This window comes from Pelophylax lessonae (genome assembly GCF_965119305.1).
Source record: "Pelophylax lessonae genome assembly, chromosome: 3".
Classification (NCBI taxonomy): domain Eukaryota; kingdom Metazoa; phylum Chordata; class Amphibia; order Anura; family Ranidae; genus Pelophylax; species Pelophylax lessonae.
This window is the reverse complement of record NC_138770.1, coordinates 450,714,533-450,731,220: the sequence shown is the minus strand read 5'-3', so window position 1 is coordinate 450,731,220 and position 16,688 is coordinate 450,714,533. Positions and strand designations below refer to the sequence as shown.

The following is a 16,688-nucleotide window of genomic DNA, read 5'->3' as shown; positions in this document are numbered from 1 at the left end:
AGACAACTTGTTCGGGGGTAAACAAGGCTGCAAACCGCTGATTGAAGTGGTCTATGAGGGGCCGAATTTTGTGGAGCCGATCGTATGCAGGGTCTCCCCGAGGACGACAGATTTCATTGTCGCTGAAATGCATAAATCGCAGAATTTGCTCATATCTCGCCCTGGACATGGAGGCAGAGTACATGCGCATATGGTGAAGTGGGCTAGTGGACCAATATAGCCGCAATTCACTCTGTTTAGTTATGCCCATGTGGAGGGAAAGGCCCAGAAAGATCTTAAATTCGGAAACCGTTAAAGGTTTCCAGCCGAATTGTCTGGCAAGGGGCGAATTTGGGTTGGCGGCGATAAATTGTTGAGCATATAAATTTGATTGATCCACAATAGATCTGAAAAGATCTTCCGTGAAGAACAGCTCATAAAAGTTCAGGGGCGTAAAACCAGCTGTCTCCACGTGGATTCCAGGTTGGGCGGTGAATGGGGGAAGTACTGGCGCTGTAGTATCAGTGGGTTGCCAATTAGGAAATGCCAGCGCATCAGGGAGGGCACTATGGGCTCTACGGGCCTGTCTTCGAATACGCGGTGGCTGCGGGCCACTACTTGTGCTAGCCACCGCACCAGCTTCAACTGCACTTAGGGGACTCGCCACGTCACCAGGTCTTACTGCAGTGCTGGTTGTACTAGGTCCAGGGTGTACTAGGCCGCTGGCGCTTGCCAGGTCGCCAGAAGGATGAGCGGCACTAGTACCCACACTCTGCTCCATACGAGCACCCTGCGATTCCTGCATCTCAACAACACCAGAATGGGGTCGGGTACGCCTGGGTCTAACAGGGACCCATCTGTCGTCGGAGCTATCTGTCAGGGAGCCGCTGCTGTCATTTGGTTCGTATACTGACCCTGATTCTGCCGGTGAGGCTTCCCCATCGCTCTCACCTGGCATGGTCATTATACTGTAAATAGCTTCATCACTGTACGAACGTTTAGACATTTTGGTAACTAAATTTACCCGTACAGTGATGCGACTCACAGGTAATAAAAGCACCTGGTTGTCGAAGACTATTTCAAGCGCTACCAAAAAAACTGCTAATGCTAGCAGGGATCAGGCCTGACTCTGCTAACACAGCGGTTTTGTGTCTTGTGTTTTTTTGTAAGTGACAGTAATCTGTTGATTACTACACTTACCTGGGTGAAAGGGTTAAACGCAGGTGCTGGCAGGAATCAGTGCTGATCGTGCAAACACTGCGTTTTGGGAACCCTAAACTATGGGGGCGCTAGTATAGCTCTGATCAGATCAGATATTGATCTGTTCAAACACTATACTAGAAATGGAAGTGTAGGTGCGTGCGTGTGTGTGTGGCAATCAAGGGGTTATTTCTAAACTATGCGCTGGGGATCTGGGGGGGGGTGGCGGGGACCCTAAACCTCCTTTGGGAAAGAAACTAGCTAGCTAGCACAACCTCAAGTCACAATGACACCAATACAAAATACAGTAAAAACAGTATATTATGTGTGTATTAGTGCTAATGTGACAGAGGGTGTAGGGGTTAACGGGATGTGATCAGGGGGGGATCAGGGGTTTAAATCTTTATTGGAAGGGGCTGGCGGGTATCCTAAGGATAAAAGGAACGGTGGTAAGCGCTAAACCTGGTCACAAGTCACACTTATACAGGTATATAGAAAATGCTATATACTGTATACAGTGTGCGTTGTGGCAGGGGGTGTAGGGGTGATCAGGGGGGGATCAGGGGATTAAATCTTTATTGGGCGGGTGGCGGGGACCCTAAACCTGCTTGGGACACAAACTTAGTCGCCTGCGCTAATTCTGATCACAATCACACTAATACAAAAATACAAAAACACAGTATATTACGTTTGTATTAGTGCTGATGTGACCGAGGGTGTAGGGGTTAACTAGCGGTGATCAGGAGGGGATCAGGGGGGATCAGGGGCTCAAATCTTTATTAGGGGGGGGTGGCGGGTAATTCAAGTGGAAAAGGGGGGGTCGCAAGCGCTAGACCTGACCACAAATCACACTTATACGGGTATATAGCAAAATGCTATATACTGTATACGGTGTGTGTTATGGCAGGGGGTGTAGGGGTGATCAGGGGGGGGTCAGGGGCTTAAATCTTTATTGGGCGGGTGGCGGGGACCCTAAACCTTCTTGGGACAGAAACTTAGTCGCCTGCGCTAATTCTGATCACAATGACACTAATACAAAAATACAATAACACCGTATATTGCGTTTGTATTAGTGCTGATGTGACAGAGGGTGTAGGGGTTAACGGCGGTGATCAGGGGGGGTTCAGGGGGGATCAGTGGGTTAAATCTTTATTAGGGGGGGGTGGGGGGTAATTTGAGTGGAAAAGGGGGGGTCGCAAGGGCTACACCTGTTCACAAATCACACTTATACAGGTATATAGGTATATGCTATATGCTGTATATAGTGTGTGTTGTGTCAGGTGCTGTAGGGGTTAATTGGGGGGGCGATCGGGGGTGAAATGTGCCTATCTAGCTGTGTGTGATGTGCTTGGTGCAATTACTCACAGTAAGATGTGCTCTCCTCTCACGCTGGATCCGAAAAGACCGTTGGGAGGGGAGGGCACATCTCCTCTAAGCCTGTGTTTACATTTCACAGGCTTAGAGGGAGATCTGATTGGGCAGGACCGATCAACAGGTCCAGACCAAAAATGATTGGCCTGGACCTGATGACTGATCGGTTCTGAACCCAATCGAGTCATCGGCGGCGGGGCGCGGGAGCGCGCACAGGGCCGGCAAAAACTGCTGACGTAGGCCTACGTCAGTTTGCCTGGCCGGGGCTGAGCGCCGACGTAGATCGTCGTGCGCCGGTCGTTAAGTGGTTAAAGGCAGGGGTCTGTCCTGTGTGTCTTCCCAATGATCAGTGGGTGCCGGTGGTCATACATTGGCTGGCACCCACTGAACATCATCTGCTGTGTATTAACACAGCAGAGCTAGGTAGCCGGTGGCGCACGTGTGTGCCCCCCTACCTAGTAGTGTCGGATTACGTACCTAGTGCATGATCCTGTTCAGCAGAGCCACTGTACATGTGATACGGTCGGCAAGCGGATCACAATGACCACCAGCATCAGTCCCAGTTTCTGCAATTATATCCCCCAGCATCGGTGCCAGTTTAGAAAATAACAACTCTCAGTATAAATGGTAGTTTCCATAATAATAACCACCAACATCAGTGCAAATTTACGAAATAATCCACAGCATTGTTGTCAGCAGCAGCAATAATAACCCCCAGCATCACTGCCAGTTTCTACTTTTCGATCCCCGGCATTGGTGCCAGTTTAACAGTAGCCAATTTACGCAATAATAACCCACAGCATTCATGTCGGTTTCTGCAACAATAATCCCCAGAAATAGTGCCATCTTATGTAATAACCCCCAGCTTTGATGGCAGTGTGTCTGATCCCCATGTGAACTGGCTGGAGTGGGTAACTCTTTGGGGGGGTTGATTACCTACTTGAGCTCTGGAAAATTTCCCCCCCTTCATGACCTGTCCATTTTAGAAGTGCTCCACTTTGACGGATAATTGGGCGGTAATGCAACACTGTACACAAACAAAATATATAATCATTTTTTTTCACACAAATATAGCTTTTTTTTTAAGTGGTATTTGCACACCACTGCGATTTTTTTATTATATAAACTAAAAAAGACTAAAAATTAAAAGAAAAAAAAAAAACTTAAAAAAAACAATTTCTTTATAATTTAGGCCAAAATATATTCTGCTACAAATCTTTGTTTAAAAAAATAAGCGTATATTAGGTGGTTTGCGTGAAAGCTATAGTGTCTAATGCATTAGTGATCAGTGTCTGATAATTAACCCCTTTGTGCTGCAATAGTGGCAGTATCTATAAACCCCTACATGCTGCAGCATAAAGGGGTTAATGAACACTGATACTAGTGCCACTAATTCAGTACAAAGGGGTTAATTTTCTGACACTGGTCACTAATGCATTAGTGGCCAGTGGCAATACATTAACCCCCTTCATGCTGCATATTACCTTTGGTAATTAAATAGCCTCTGCCCCCCCCCCCAGAGTAAGCCAGTTCAACTGTAGATGCAAATCTGCTTACGTTTTGGAAGCACTGGCTGACTGATTCCTAATGTAGGTCGCACTCACTGTCTTCCCGGCGGCTCTATGGTCCTCTCTGATCCCGCCTCCCAGCCAGCCTCTCAGTGAGGTTGGGCCTCGCCAGGACTCGTAAGCGCCTGTCGGGCGGAGATTACCCTGCGGCTATGCCTGACAAGGAAGCGAAGGCCAGGTCCTAGGCTTCTTGTGCGGAGTGCAGGAGCACACTCGGCACATCCTTACAGCTCTTCAGTATTGTAGCGCAGCCGGCGGTAGTCACTTGTTGCCCAGAAAATGTTAGCACAGTGTCAGCACTTCACCTCCGCTGCGCCCCCTCCTCCTACAATAAATTGTTCCGCCCAGGGCATCCGACCCTTCCGCCCACCCCTTGCATCGGCCCTGGTCCAGCGGCAGGGATTGCAACACCCAACCCCACTCGTTCCCACCTTTTCTCTCTTCCCTATCTCTCCCTCTTTTTCTTTTTTGTTATCTATCTTGCATCTCTTTATTGTACTGTTTTTTACTTCAGTTATGCCTATTCCATTTTTGCTATAGCGTACATCATTTATTTGGCTTCACCTATGCCCTAGCGCTGAATGATATGTTTGACATCTCTGTATGTGTAACTTCATCATTACCAATTTTGCAGGATACACGGTTTTACTGGAATGTGTTAATATTAATGTACGACACACTGGATCTTTGCATTACGGTATCTCTTGCTAATTTGCTTGGGAATCTCTACTTCTTTACTGTAACGTTCTTTTATTATGCATAAATATACACTGTAACTACTGCATTTGTATTTCCTTTAAAAATCTTTCAGTAAATTAAAAGTTTTTAAAAAATCCAAAATTTCCCATGCAATTTGCAGAGTTGATTACCTGTCTGGCATTAGGGGAATACCTGGCATCCTAGATGCTTTTCTTATTTATCCACCACATCAGCGTTTTCTGCGCTTTGCAGTGAAAGAATAATTTCCAGGTTGTCTCACTGCCTTTTTGCCTATCTTCTGCTCCCAGAGTATTCACAAAGGCCCTAGCACCTCTTCAGGTCCTTCTAAGAACTAAGGACATCCAGGTCACAGGTGATCTGTACCACCTTCTCACGCTCTGAGAATTGAGAATTGGGGTCAGAGAAATCCCAGAATGAGATTCTCAATGAGAGTTTTATGCCTTCTTTTCAAGGCTGTACTCTTTGCCAAATTTTAATTGAAAAGCTCTCCAGAAGAACATCTTGTTGACCTGGAACAAGTATGCTCCTTCTCTCAACTTTACCTATTTTCCTGTCCAGCCAAGCAAGATGCTCTGTAGCTTGGTGGATCTTCAGCAAAGCCTTACCAAGCAGCCTTGAAGTAAGCAAGCTAGATTATATATAGAGACTCACTTTTCAGCGAACTCTGCAGTCCACACCCCAGGATATATCTGATATGTCAGAGATGCGGGACCCTGGATGTGGACCTGGTACACTGCCATACCGAGACTACTATGAGACGACCCTTGGTGTCTCCCCAGCTGGCCAGACCTGCTGTCTCAGGATCCCTGTTCATCCTGCTTCTCAGTCACTGACTTAACGGTATGGCTATTAAATCTCAGGTCTTAAGAGATGGTCCTGAGGAGGACCGGTCTCTGAGTCTGTCATGCCTACCTTGCTGAAAGCAGGAAAAAACACTTCCAGAAAGATCTATCATCCTATCTGGATATCCTTCTTTGCCTGATGTGAACACAGGTACTTAAATCTCAGAGATTACTCTGTGCCTCACATTCTGGCCTTTCTACTATCAGGACTTCACCAGAACTTGGCCTTAAGCACTATTAAAGGATAGGTTTCAGGTTTGTCCATCCTTTTTCAAAAACCTTTCTTTGCTCTTTCTTATCAAAACCTGTATTCAAGGTGTATCTTGGATCATGCTCCCCTTTTAGCACCCTGTGCTTCCTTCCTCAACGTGGTTCTCTCTGCCCTGCAGAAATCCTTCTTTGAACTCATCAGGGATATCCTATTGGATGAGCTCTCCTGCAAGGTGGCATTTTTGGTTGCTATCATGTCTGTCAGATGTGTGTTTGAGTTTACTCTGTCTCCTAAGGAGTTGTTCCTCATTCCTTACAAATGACAAGGCAAACCTGCCATCCTTATGCTCTACTTCAACGCATCCAAAGGAAAAAGCTGTTCATTGCTTAGACATGGAGCCAAAAGAGTCCACCTTGAAGCATCAGCTTCTTTTAGGAAAATAGACTCCTTTTTTTGAAAAAGGTAAAATCCATATTTTGTAGTACAGTACACGACACTGGCCATCTATACCCCCTACCTCACATCCCTTTCTATTCTTTGGTTACTCTTCCTTCAAAACTGAGGACTCGTGTAGCAGTTTAGGATTGTAAGGCAGTTGGCCAGGGGATATGTCCTAAAAAGATTTGTCAGTGTCCAATCACCAGTATGAGCCTATAACCCAGGGTCTATGAATACACTTAGCCAGGATCCCTTACTGTATGTGTGTTACACAATAACATTTTAGCACTTTTAACATGTTTTTTTTTTTCCTGTGTTACAGTGATGCTTCCTTGAAAAGCCATGACGACACCTCAAGCCTTAAAAGCCAGGAGGTGACAGATGAACATTTTGATACTTCAGTCATTCCAGATGGAGATAGTGAAGGCAAAGAGAGCCAGATAAGTGATTCTGACTCAGATGGCCCCATCCTCTACACAGATGATGACGACGATGATGATGACAGCACAGAAAGTGAGAGTTAATATAATAGCTACAGCAGACAGTGGCTCTGATTAAACCAGCTGTAAAACAGTGTTCATTTTGACGTCAAATTTTGATTTTGTTTTAGCCATAGTCAATTGACCAAAATGCCATTTTAGTTTTAATCCTCTGAATTGAAACTGAACTTTATTTTATTTCTCTACCGTTCATTAATGGACGTAGTCTCTGATGCATATCAGTAGGGTTATACTGCCCCACACAGGAGTAGGACACTAGGCAGAAAAAAAGTTCTGGCTACGTCTATGGGCAGTCCCAGGGGGTATACCCTCTCTCTTCCTGCATAGGATGTCAGTTTTAATCTACCTAGTCAGGAGTAAGGACCAAGTTCCTTGCTGGGATCTCTGATCCTGGCAAAAAGTTTTTTTTATATAGATCATTTTTTTAGCTAGCTTTTCTCCTGATTTTTTTCCTGTGAATTCTACATGCAACTATGCCGGATCTGGGCGACGGGCTGGATGTATAGATCCAGTGGTCATCCCCGCCAGCCAGTGAGTGCACGCAGGCCTTAGCTTTGCGCTGGATCGGCTTCCACATAGTCCCACTGGATAGGGACTGGCCCCGCGAGTTAAACGTCTCGCCAGGTCGCATACAGCCGAGTCTAGGCCTGAGTCGCAGCGTTCCTATTTGGCCGACAGCCCCCCCAACTTCGGCGGAGAGGGGTCCTGTCAGGAGATGGCACCTGCATGTGTTCCTGGTATGGGGAGTAAATGTCCTCCCCCCCTCTTCCCCTAGCAGATTTTGGGGTGGACGCAGGCCCCTCCCTGGGACAGTCTGACCCCCACAATCCCGGGTTCCCCTCTGTCCTGTCACGCACCCTCTGTACCTGCCCCCCCTCGGTGGGGGCTGTTGGGCCTACTTCCGGGCGCTGGGACCGCGTTTCCAGGGGGCGGGGGGGCGCTGCCAGAGACAGACCAGATGATTGTTGGGGGGGGGTCTCAGTCTGTACCTTCAGGGGCCACCTGCTTATCGATCCCGCTGTGGAGTCTGGGGGGTCCCCAGGAGGGTCCCCGCCACCATTTTCTTGTAGCCACATGTGCGGAGTAGATCGGTGGCCATCTTGGTACACCCAGCACGGCCATTTAGCGGTGGATTCTTCTGCTAGGAATCTGTATGGGAGTTCCTGGAGGCGTCATTCTGTGGGTGGAGCCCCTCCCCATACCCTGGGCGGTTTCTCAGCTCATTTCCTTTTGGAGAGCTTACTGCTGACACATGCAGACATTCTGGGCCTGCTGCTGCATCTTGGTACAGGGAGTCTGGGGGTCTCTCTCTCTCGAACTCTCTGCTGGGGGTCTCCAGCGCGCTGCCTGACCTTCGGGGGCGCTGTATCACAGTGGGCCTTTTTTTTTTTTTTTTTTTTTCAAAAAAAAATTTTCTGACATTTTTTTCAGCTTTTGCTGACGGGTTCCCCTGGTGCAACATGGACAAAACAGATCATGTGTCCCCACCTGACCCCCTCGGGGAGGCCGCAGGTCCCTCCGGATCCCAGCTGCCTACCGATGCAATTTTGGCGGTCCTGGAAGCGTTTGTGTCCCGGGTGGAGGTGGTCTTTAAAGGTCGAGGTGCTAAGAAACACCCTCCGTCTACCCCTGCCTCATCTGGTGTCTCAGGTTCTGAGTCTGACTCAGCCACCGCAGACGTGGGTCTCCCTGCCGGGTCTACTACCTCATGCCCTGTCTCCTCTGAAAGGATGACATTTCTACCTCCACTGCCACGCAAGATAAGGAACAGTGGTGGAGGCACTGATTGTTTCTGTGCGTGAGACCTTAAAATTGGAGGACACAGCTGCTTCTCACAAGCCATCCAGAGCGGCAAAGGTTTTTCCCTTTCCCGCATATTTTGCCAACATGCTCAAAAGCAATGGGGCCATCCAAAACGTTCCCCTGGGGTGCCTAAGCAGATTCCTAGATGCTATCCTTTGAGGAGTCTCTGGTAAAGAAGTAGACTGTGCCACCTTCGGTGGATCCGCTGGTCTCAAGACTGAAAAAGGCTACCATTATTCCAGTGGAGTATTTCCCGTCCTTTAAGGACCTGGAGGATAGGAAGGCTGAGGCTGTGGCCCGCATTAAGTACTCCCTGGCGGGGACTGCACTGAGACTGGTGTTCACGGTTGCCCTTGTCACGCAGATGTTGACTGAATGGGCGAAGCAAGTTCCTCCTGCCTTTTGAAGAGCTGTTGGACCAGCTGGTGCAGGGGCTGCAATTTGTTCGCGATGCCTCGCTAGACACTGCTCCCATATTGGGCCGACTGCCAGTTTCGGCAGTGTTTTTCCGGCGTATACTTTGGCTGAAGTGCTGGTCTGCGAATCAGACTTCTAAGAAGGCCTTGACTGATCTACCCTTTCAAGGAGATTGCCTTGTGGGTGCTACCCTGAATGACATTAGTAAGGGTCTCACAGGGGGGAAGAGTACTTTTCTTCCACAGGCTAACAAGGGTAAGGACCGGCATCACAGACAGGGTCCTTCCTTTTCAGCTCACAAAAAGTTTTTTCGTCCCTCAGGGTCAGTCGATAAGGCGAAGCCCTTCAAGACTTCCTCGGGCGGTTCCAAGCGACCCTGGTCTGGCAAACAAAATTCCGGTTTCTCTAGATCTGTGGACAAGACCTCCTCGGCCTGAAGGTGCGCTCTCACCCATATCTGGGGTGGGGGGACGTCTTTGCCAGTTCCCAGACCTGTAACTAGCCCAGGTACCAGACAAATGGGTTCAAGAGGTCATACGGTCCGGTTACAAGATTGAGTTTCGATCCGTTCTGCCGGTAAGGTTTTTCCCTTCCAATGTGCGACTGTCTCTGGATCGCTTGTTGGCGCTCTATGGGGCAGTTCAGGACCCGGTACAACAGGGAGTGATAGTTCGGTTTCGTGTGCGGAAAACGTTTTTAGGACTTTTATTCAAACCTGTTCACGGTTCCCAGGAAGGAAGGCAAGGTGCATCCAATCCTGGACCTGAAAGCACTAAATTGCTTCGTGTGAGTTCAAAATTTCAAGATGGAATCGGTTCGCACAGTGGGGGCCTCCCTACATCAGGGGGATTTCCTGGCCTCCATAGACATGAAAGATGCCTACCTTCACATCCCAGTCTGTGAAGGACACCAACCATTTCTCCGTTTTGCCGTGAGAGAGAATCACTATCAGTTTGTGGCATTGCCCTTTGGTCTCACCTCTGCTCCTCGGGTCTTCACAAAGGTGTTGGCTCCGATCCTGGTGCTGTTGCGGCAGCGGGGGATATCGGTCCTGGGTTACCTAGACAATCTACTTCTCTGTGCGGAGTCTCCTACGGTGCTGGGAACACATTTGGAAATCACCATGAGAACTCTGATGGAGTTTGGGTGGATTCTGAATCTTCAGAAGTCGTCCTTTGTCCCTTCTGAGACTGGACTACCTGGGCCTGACTTGGCAGGTTTTCTGCACAAGGAGTCTGATCCCTGGAGGATTTCAGGTTACCGATCAATGTCCTGGAGCTGAGAGCGATCCTAGTCCACTGGACCGAGCACCTGCGGGTTGTCCAGTGTGCATTCAATTGGACAATGCCACGGCCATGGCTTATGTCAATCATAAAGGGGACACCAAGAGTGACCTTGCGGCCCTGGAAGGGGCAGGCATCCTTCGTTGGGCAGAGCACTTTGTTCCAGCTCTCTCCACTGTTCACATTCACAATTGGCAGACGAATTACCTCAGTCGACAGGCCTTGGCTGCAGAGGAATGATCCCTCCATCCGGAGGTGTTTCACCAGTTGTGCCTTCGTTGGGGCATTCCAGATGTAGATCTGTTGGCATCTTGGATCAACCGAAAAGTGCAGAGGTTTGTGGCCCATTCCCTGGACGCTCTGGCAGACACACTGTTGGCCCCATGGGGTCAGTATCCGCTGATGTATGCCTTTCCTCCTCTCAAGTTGCTGCTGAGACTTCTTAGCAGGATCGAGGCGGAAGGTATTCCAGACATTCTTGTGGCTCCGGACTGGCCTCGCCGAGCTTGGTACGCCGACCTGGTCAGGCTAATCGCAGTTGCTCCTTGGAGACTTCATCTCAGGGAAGATCTACTGTCTCAAGGGCCAATCTTCTATCCTGCTTTACGGTGGCTGCCTTTGACGGCTTGGCTGTTGAAAGCCAGGTACTGAAGGACAGGGGATTGTCTGCTTCAGTGATTCCCACTCTGCTTAAAGCGAGAAAAGTGACTTCTAGGAAGATCTATCATCGTACGCAGAAGTCGGACATTGCGTGGTGTGAGTCTCTTGGGGTTCCCCCTAGTTCTTACTCGGTGGCGTGGATTTTGGCTTTCCTTCAATGGGGAGTTGATCAAAAGTTGGCCTTAAGTACTATCAAGGGTCAGGTTAGGGCCATGGAAAATTTGTTTCCAGAGGCCGTTGGCCACCCACTCCTTGGTGCGTAACTTCATCCAGGGGGTGCGACACTTGGTACCTCCAATGCAACCTCCTTGGGACCTTAATTTGGTGCTGTCAGTTCCTCAGAAACCTCCTTTTGAAAGTATTCAGGAGATTCCCCTGCTTACTTTATCCCATAAGGTGGCCTTCTTGGTGGCTATTACTTCTGCATGCAGGGTGTCTGAACTGGCGGCGTTGTCTTGTTGTTCTCCCTATCTGGTAGTTCATAGGGATAAAGTTGTACTTCGTCCGGATCCGTCCTTCCTTCCAAAGGTGGTTTCTAGTTTTCACTTAAACAAGGACATTGTATTACCATCTTTGTGTCCTAAGCCAAAACATCCCAAGGAATTTGCACTGCATGCTCTGGATGGGGTTAGGGCAATCAGGGTGTACTTGGTGACTACGGAGTCTTTTCGTAAGTTAGATTCACTCTTTGTACTCACGGATGGTCCAAAGAAAGGGCTGTCTGCGTCTTTTTCCAGATAGATCAGACAGACAGTGGTGCAGGCTTATTCAATTAAGGGTCAGGTTCCACCTTTCCCTGTTAAGACGCACTCTACTCGGGCGCTTAGTGCTCCTGGGCTTTTCGCCATCAGGCATCTGTGCTTCAGGTTTGCAAGGCGACTACCTGGTCGTCTGTTCACACCTTTACCAAATTTAATAAGGTGGATGTGCTGGCATCAGCTGATGCCTCTTTTAACGCAAAGTTTTGCCGGCTGCTTTTTGTCTCCCTTGAGGGTGTTTTCTGTTTGTTTCAGGTGAGGCTCATCTTGTTGTTCTGTTGAGTTCCATGTTGGCTGTGTTTAGCTTTGGGGACTTGTTTTTTTCTGCTGTTCCCACCCCTCATTTTATGGTACTGCTTTGGGACGTCCCTACTGATATGCATCAGAGACTGCATCCGTCAATGAACGGTAGAGAAAACTGGATTTTTGACTTACCGTAAAATCCTTTTTCTTAGGTTCATTGACGGACGCAGTACCCGCCCCTCTATTTTGAGTTGGGTTGGTATTATTTTCTCTGACACTGCATTGATACAAAATTAACATCCTATGCAGGAAGAGAGAGGGTATACCCCCTAGGACTTCCCATAGGCGTAGCCAGAACTTTTTTTCTGCCTAGTGTCCTACTCCTGTAGGGGGCAGTATAACCCTACTGATATGCATCAGAGACTGCATCTGTCAATGAACCTAAGAGAAAAGGATTTTACGGTAAGTCAAAAATCCAGTTTTTCCTTTAGTTTTTCGTCACTGAAAACATGCAGCTGACAAACTATGACGAAAATATTTTCGTCAACAAAATTAACACTTATGACTTGTTAATAGCACTTACAATGTGCTAAAAAGACATGATAATGCTGACTGAGGTGCCAGTTTAGCACAAATTAATACAGGTGCCTTAAAGTGTAGCTGCACATGTAACAAAAAAGCATTCAGTCCAGCCCCCATCCTGCGCTGACAGCTTTTTGATAAATGTACAGCTACAGTGCTAGTGCTGTTGCAGCTTAATTGAGCCCACTGTATCCTTCTGTCCTTATAAATATTATTTTGAAAGTAAGATGGTAGTGTATATGAAGGCTGCGTTCACACAAACGCCTTTGGTATTGGTCAACGGTTTGAGGTTAATACTTGTTGCGGTGCATTGGCATTGATTTTAAGTGTCACCCCAACACGCATATAAAAGAAACACAACTGATCGTTAGAGCAAAAAGAGAGAAAAAAAACTAACAAAAATAAGGCAGATTTGTTTTTTGTTGCTTAAGCAGTTGAGCTCTGGAAGGTTTTACCCCCTTAATGACCAAGCCATTTTTTGCGATTCGGCACTGCCTTACTTTAACGACATATTGCGCCGACGTGCAATGCTGTACCCAAATACAATTGATGTCTTTTTTTTCCCAACAATAGAGCTTTTTTTGGTGGTATTTGATCACCTCTACAGTTTTAGCTTTTGTGCTATAAATAAAAAAAGAGCGACAATTTTGAAAAAAAAAAAAACACAATATTTTTTACTTTCTGCTATAAAACATTCCCAATAAAAAACATTTAAAAAAATCTTATTTTTTTTTTATCAGTTTAGGCCAATTTCTATTCTGCTACATATTTTTAGTAAAAAAAAAAACGTATTTTAATTGGTTTGCGCAAAAGTTATAGCGTTTACAAACTACAGGATAGATTTTTGGACTTTTTAGTTATTTATTTTTTGCTTTTATTAGTAACGGGGATCTATGATTTTAAGCGGGACTGCGACATTGCGGTGGACAGATCAGACCCCTAACTGACATTTTTGACACTTTTTGGGGACCAGTGACATTAATACAGTAATCAGTGCTAAATATTATGCACTGTTACTGTATAAATGACACTGGCAAGGAAGGGGTTAATACTGGGGGTGATCAAAGGGGTTCATGTATGCCTAACTGTGCTTACTGACTGTGGAGGGGAAGGGTTCTGTGACAGGCACAGAGAGGTCGGGGGTTTCAGCTTAGCTGAAACTCCTGATCTCTCTGCATGTGTGACAGGAGACCTGCCTGCATTGTTTACATAAGCAAGCGGGTCTTCTGTCAGTTTCTCTGACAATCGCGGGAGGACGGTGGCAATGGCCGCCGCTCCTCCCGCTGCCTGTGTCTAATCACAGTGAAAGTGCCGCAGTGACCGCGTACACACAATCACGTAGTACTACGTGATTATGCGCAGCCGAGCTGCCCTGCCGCAGTACATCTGCGTGGGGCGGTCGGCAACTGGTTAAAATAGATAATTCCATTATTCATCTGCAAAATTATTTGTAATTCTGTTTACCAATTTTTGTGCCTGAAACATTCTTGCCATTCTACATCATTTTCTTCTGGTTCACCTCTGTCAAGCTTTTGAGTATATGTTAGGCAAATCTACTTACACATAAACATTGGTTGCACTCTGGTTCATATCAGGTGGTTTTACTAAGGCATATGGAATAATGTGTAAAACTTTCAGAAGAGTGACAAAAACATTTAAGATTGAGGTGTAATATAACAAACAATTTACTATCAAATACTTACCATAACTTTCCTTTCCTGATGGACTCCATGGCAGCACACTTTTAGGTAGCCCCGCCCTCGCTCCCACCCCATAGGACCCCACTCCCATTAATTTTAAGGCTGAGCCAGAGGCTGCGTCTGTAACTAGCATTCTCATGACTCTGGAAGGGAACTCCTGCTGCCATGGAGTCCATCAGGAAAGGAAAATTATGGTAAGTATTTGATAGTAAATTTTCCTATATCCTGACAGACTTTCATGACCACATAAGTTTGGGTACTAACTAGCCCAAAAAACAAGGGTGGGATGTCTGAAAAGTACGGTTTTAATTATAGCCAACAAACCCTATGGATAGATATTGACAGCATAAGATCTGTCCCCTTGGTGCCCTTTCACAGGGAGCCCATGAAGCCTACAAGCTCCTGGATGAATGTGTGGTGACTTCTTACATAGGAACCAAACCCCAAGCTTTATAAACCGAATGACTAGCTGGAATAACCCTTCCAGCAAAAATTCTGGATGACCTCTCCATCCCGCTGATTCTGCTAGGGAGCGTGACAAAGATGTCCTAAAACTCTGAGAAAAGCAGTAGCTTGAGAGCATGCTTGAAAGATCCCAAGATCCATGGCATTGAACTAGTTATTCTTGGTGGTCCTGCATATGGGATGAACAAATCCTTTGTTCTCATAGAATGCCGAAGCCACCTCAGATTGCCGCTCAGTGTAAATACAAACACTACCCGTACTGGGCAGAAAGCCACAAGGATCCCTCTTGGCACAAGGCCCAGATCCCGGCAATCCCTTCACAGAGGAGAAGAACCCATAGAAATGCTGCCTTCATGACTGAGACTTTACTCAAAACTGAACTGAAAGAGATTCCACCTGGATCAGCAAGCTGTCAAGGGACCTTAAGAGCCCTGATTCTGGCCAAGCTTCCTGCTGAGAATGTAGCCCTAGAGAGATTGACATCATGGCTCAATCTTTACTCCAACTGGACTGGAGGGGATCCCATCTGGAGCTGTAAGTCACCAAAGGATCCTTCCTAGCCTAAAGCTGTGATCTTGGCAAACTTCCTGGCTGAAGAGCTAGCCCTTAGAGTGCATGCCTTCATAGCTCAGTCTTTACCCAATCTGAACTGCAAACAGATCTCATCTGGAGTCAGCAAGAAAGCCCAGAACAAGAAATAAACCCTGCCTAGAGAGACTTGGTTCTTCTTCGAGTCTCGGATGCAACCCCCATCAAAGTATTGGATGAGTAAGGGATAGTCTACCCGAGAGACATTGGATATGACAGGGACTGCAGAGGTCTGCCCTCTAAGAGAGTTTTAGGATCAGTTGAAGTCCAGAATGCACCTGACCAGAGGACTGAAACAAAGAAAACAAAGCAGTTCAAACTGAACAAGCTCTATTCAAATTCTTTTGTAAGATTTATAGATATTAGCTTAGAGAACCACCAAGCCTGATTAGTCTCTTCCTGCCAGGATAAGACAGTGGAAGAAATTAACAAAGGTGGAAATTCGCTCTTTACGACCGATCATCTCATCGGAGAGAAAGGACTTCAATCCGATACCCTGGTATCAAAGGCAGGAACCAAGGCCTGTTTGGCCAATAGGGAACTACTGCAAACATTGCCACGGTCTTGGCAACAAACCCCCCAAAAAAACTGTATTTGGATCGAACTGGAAAGCATATGGCTTGTGAGACCTTTCCTGATCTGACACAGCATTTGCACCGAGGGCTCGGCCCAGGCTCTTAGGGAAAGGCTTTCCAGCTTGTAACAGTAAGGGGATGGTACCAGATGTAACTCTGAAATCTTATGCAGAGATAAAATCCACTAGGAGGGACCTGTATGTAGGAACCACTTATTTCCCAGTTAGGCCACAGAATTTGGATTCTTCCCAGACATTCTATGTAGATTTACCAGAGATAAGGAAGATTATACTCCATTGAGTTAACAGTCACCTCTACCTCTTCTCAGTGGACTGACTCTGCAGGTTCTGACCTATCCCTGATGTAGGACATCACTGTGAAGTTTTTCAGCCTCACTGGAGACTAAGAAGCCTGCTGTCAGATGACAAAAGGCGAAGGGAGCAAGAAAGAGCTGGCCACATAACCAGAGTGTTCAAACTAACTTACCAACCTGGGAGTTCTACTGGCAATACTGGCAGAACAACTTCCTGACAGAGGGGGTTCCACTGGCAATAACTCAGCAGCACAGAAGATGTATTACTGTGCTAGCACCCACGGCTTCATCTGCCTGTTTGCAAGACATAATGCTTGGGTGCACGATCAACATTGGAGAATAAAAAAAACCTTTCAGGACAGGAGGCCTTTTCCATTGAGCACACCTCAATATAGGGATGGGAGAGACCATGGTCCTGATCATCAGGTATTGAGACGCTGACAGGTGAAGAGAGGAAAGTCTGTATTACCCA

The 16,688-nt window shown here is 47.0% G+C and overlaps 1 protein-coding gene across 3 annotated transcripts in view; it reads left to right on the top strand.

Annotated features, from left to right (window-relative positions):
* PHACTR2 (phosphatase and actin regulator 2) overlaps nucleotides 1–16,688 on the top strand; it is a 327,486-nt gene that overhangs the window by 282,367 nt on the left and 28,431 nt on the right. For all 3 annotated transcript variants that reach the window (XM_082249936.1, XM_082249935.1, XM_082249937.1), the window contains one exon: nucleotides 6,652–6,842. In XM_082249936.1, the coding sequence (XP_082106062.1) occupies nucleotides 6,652–6,842 (191 nt within the window). The remainder of the gene's footprint in view (nucleotides 1–6,651; nucleotides 6,843–16,688) is intronic.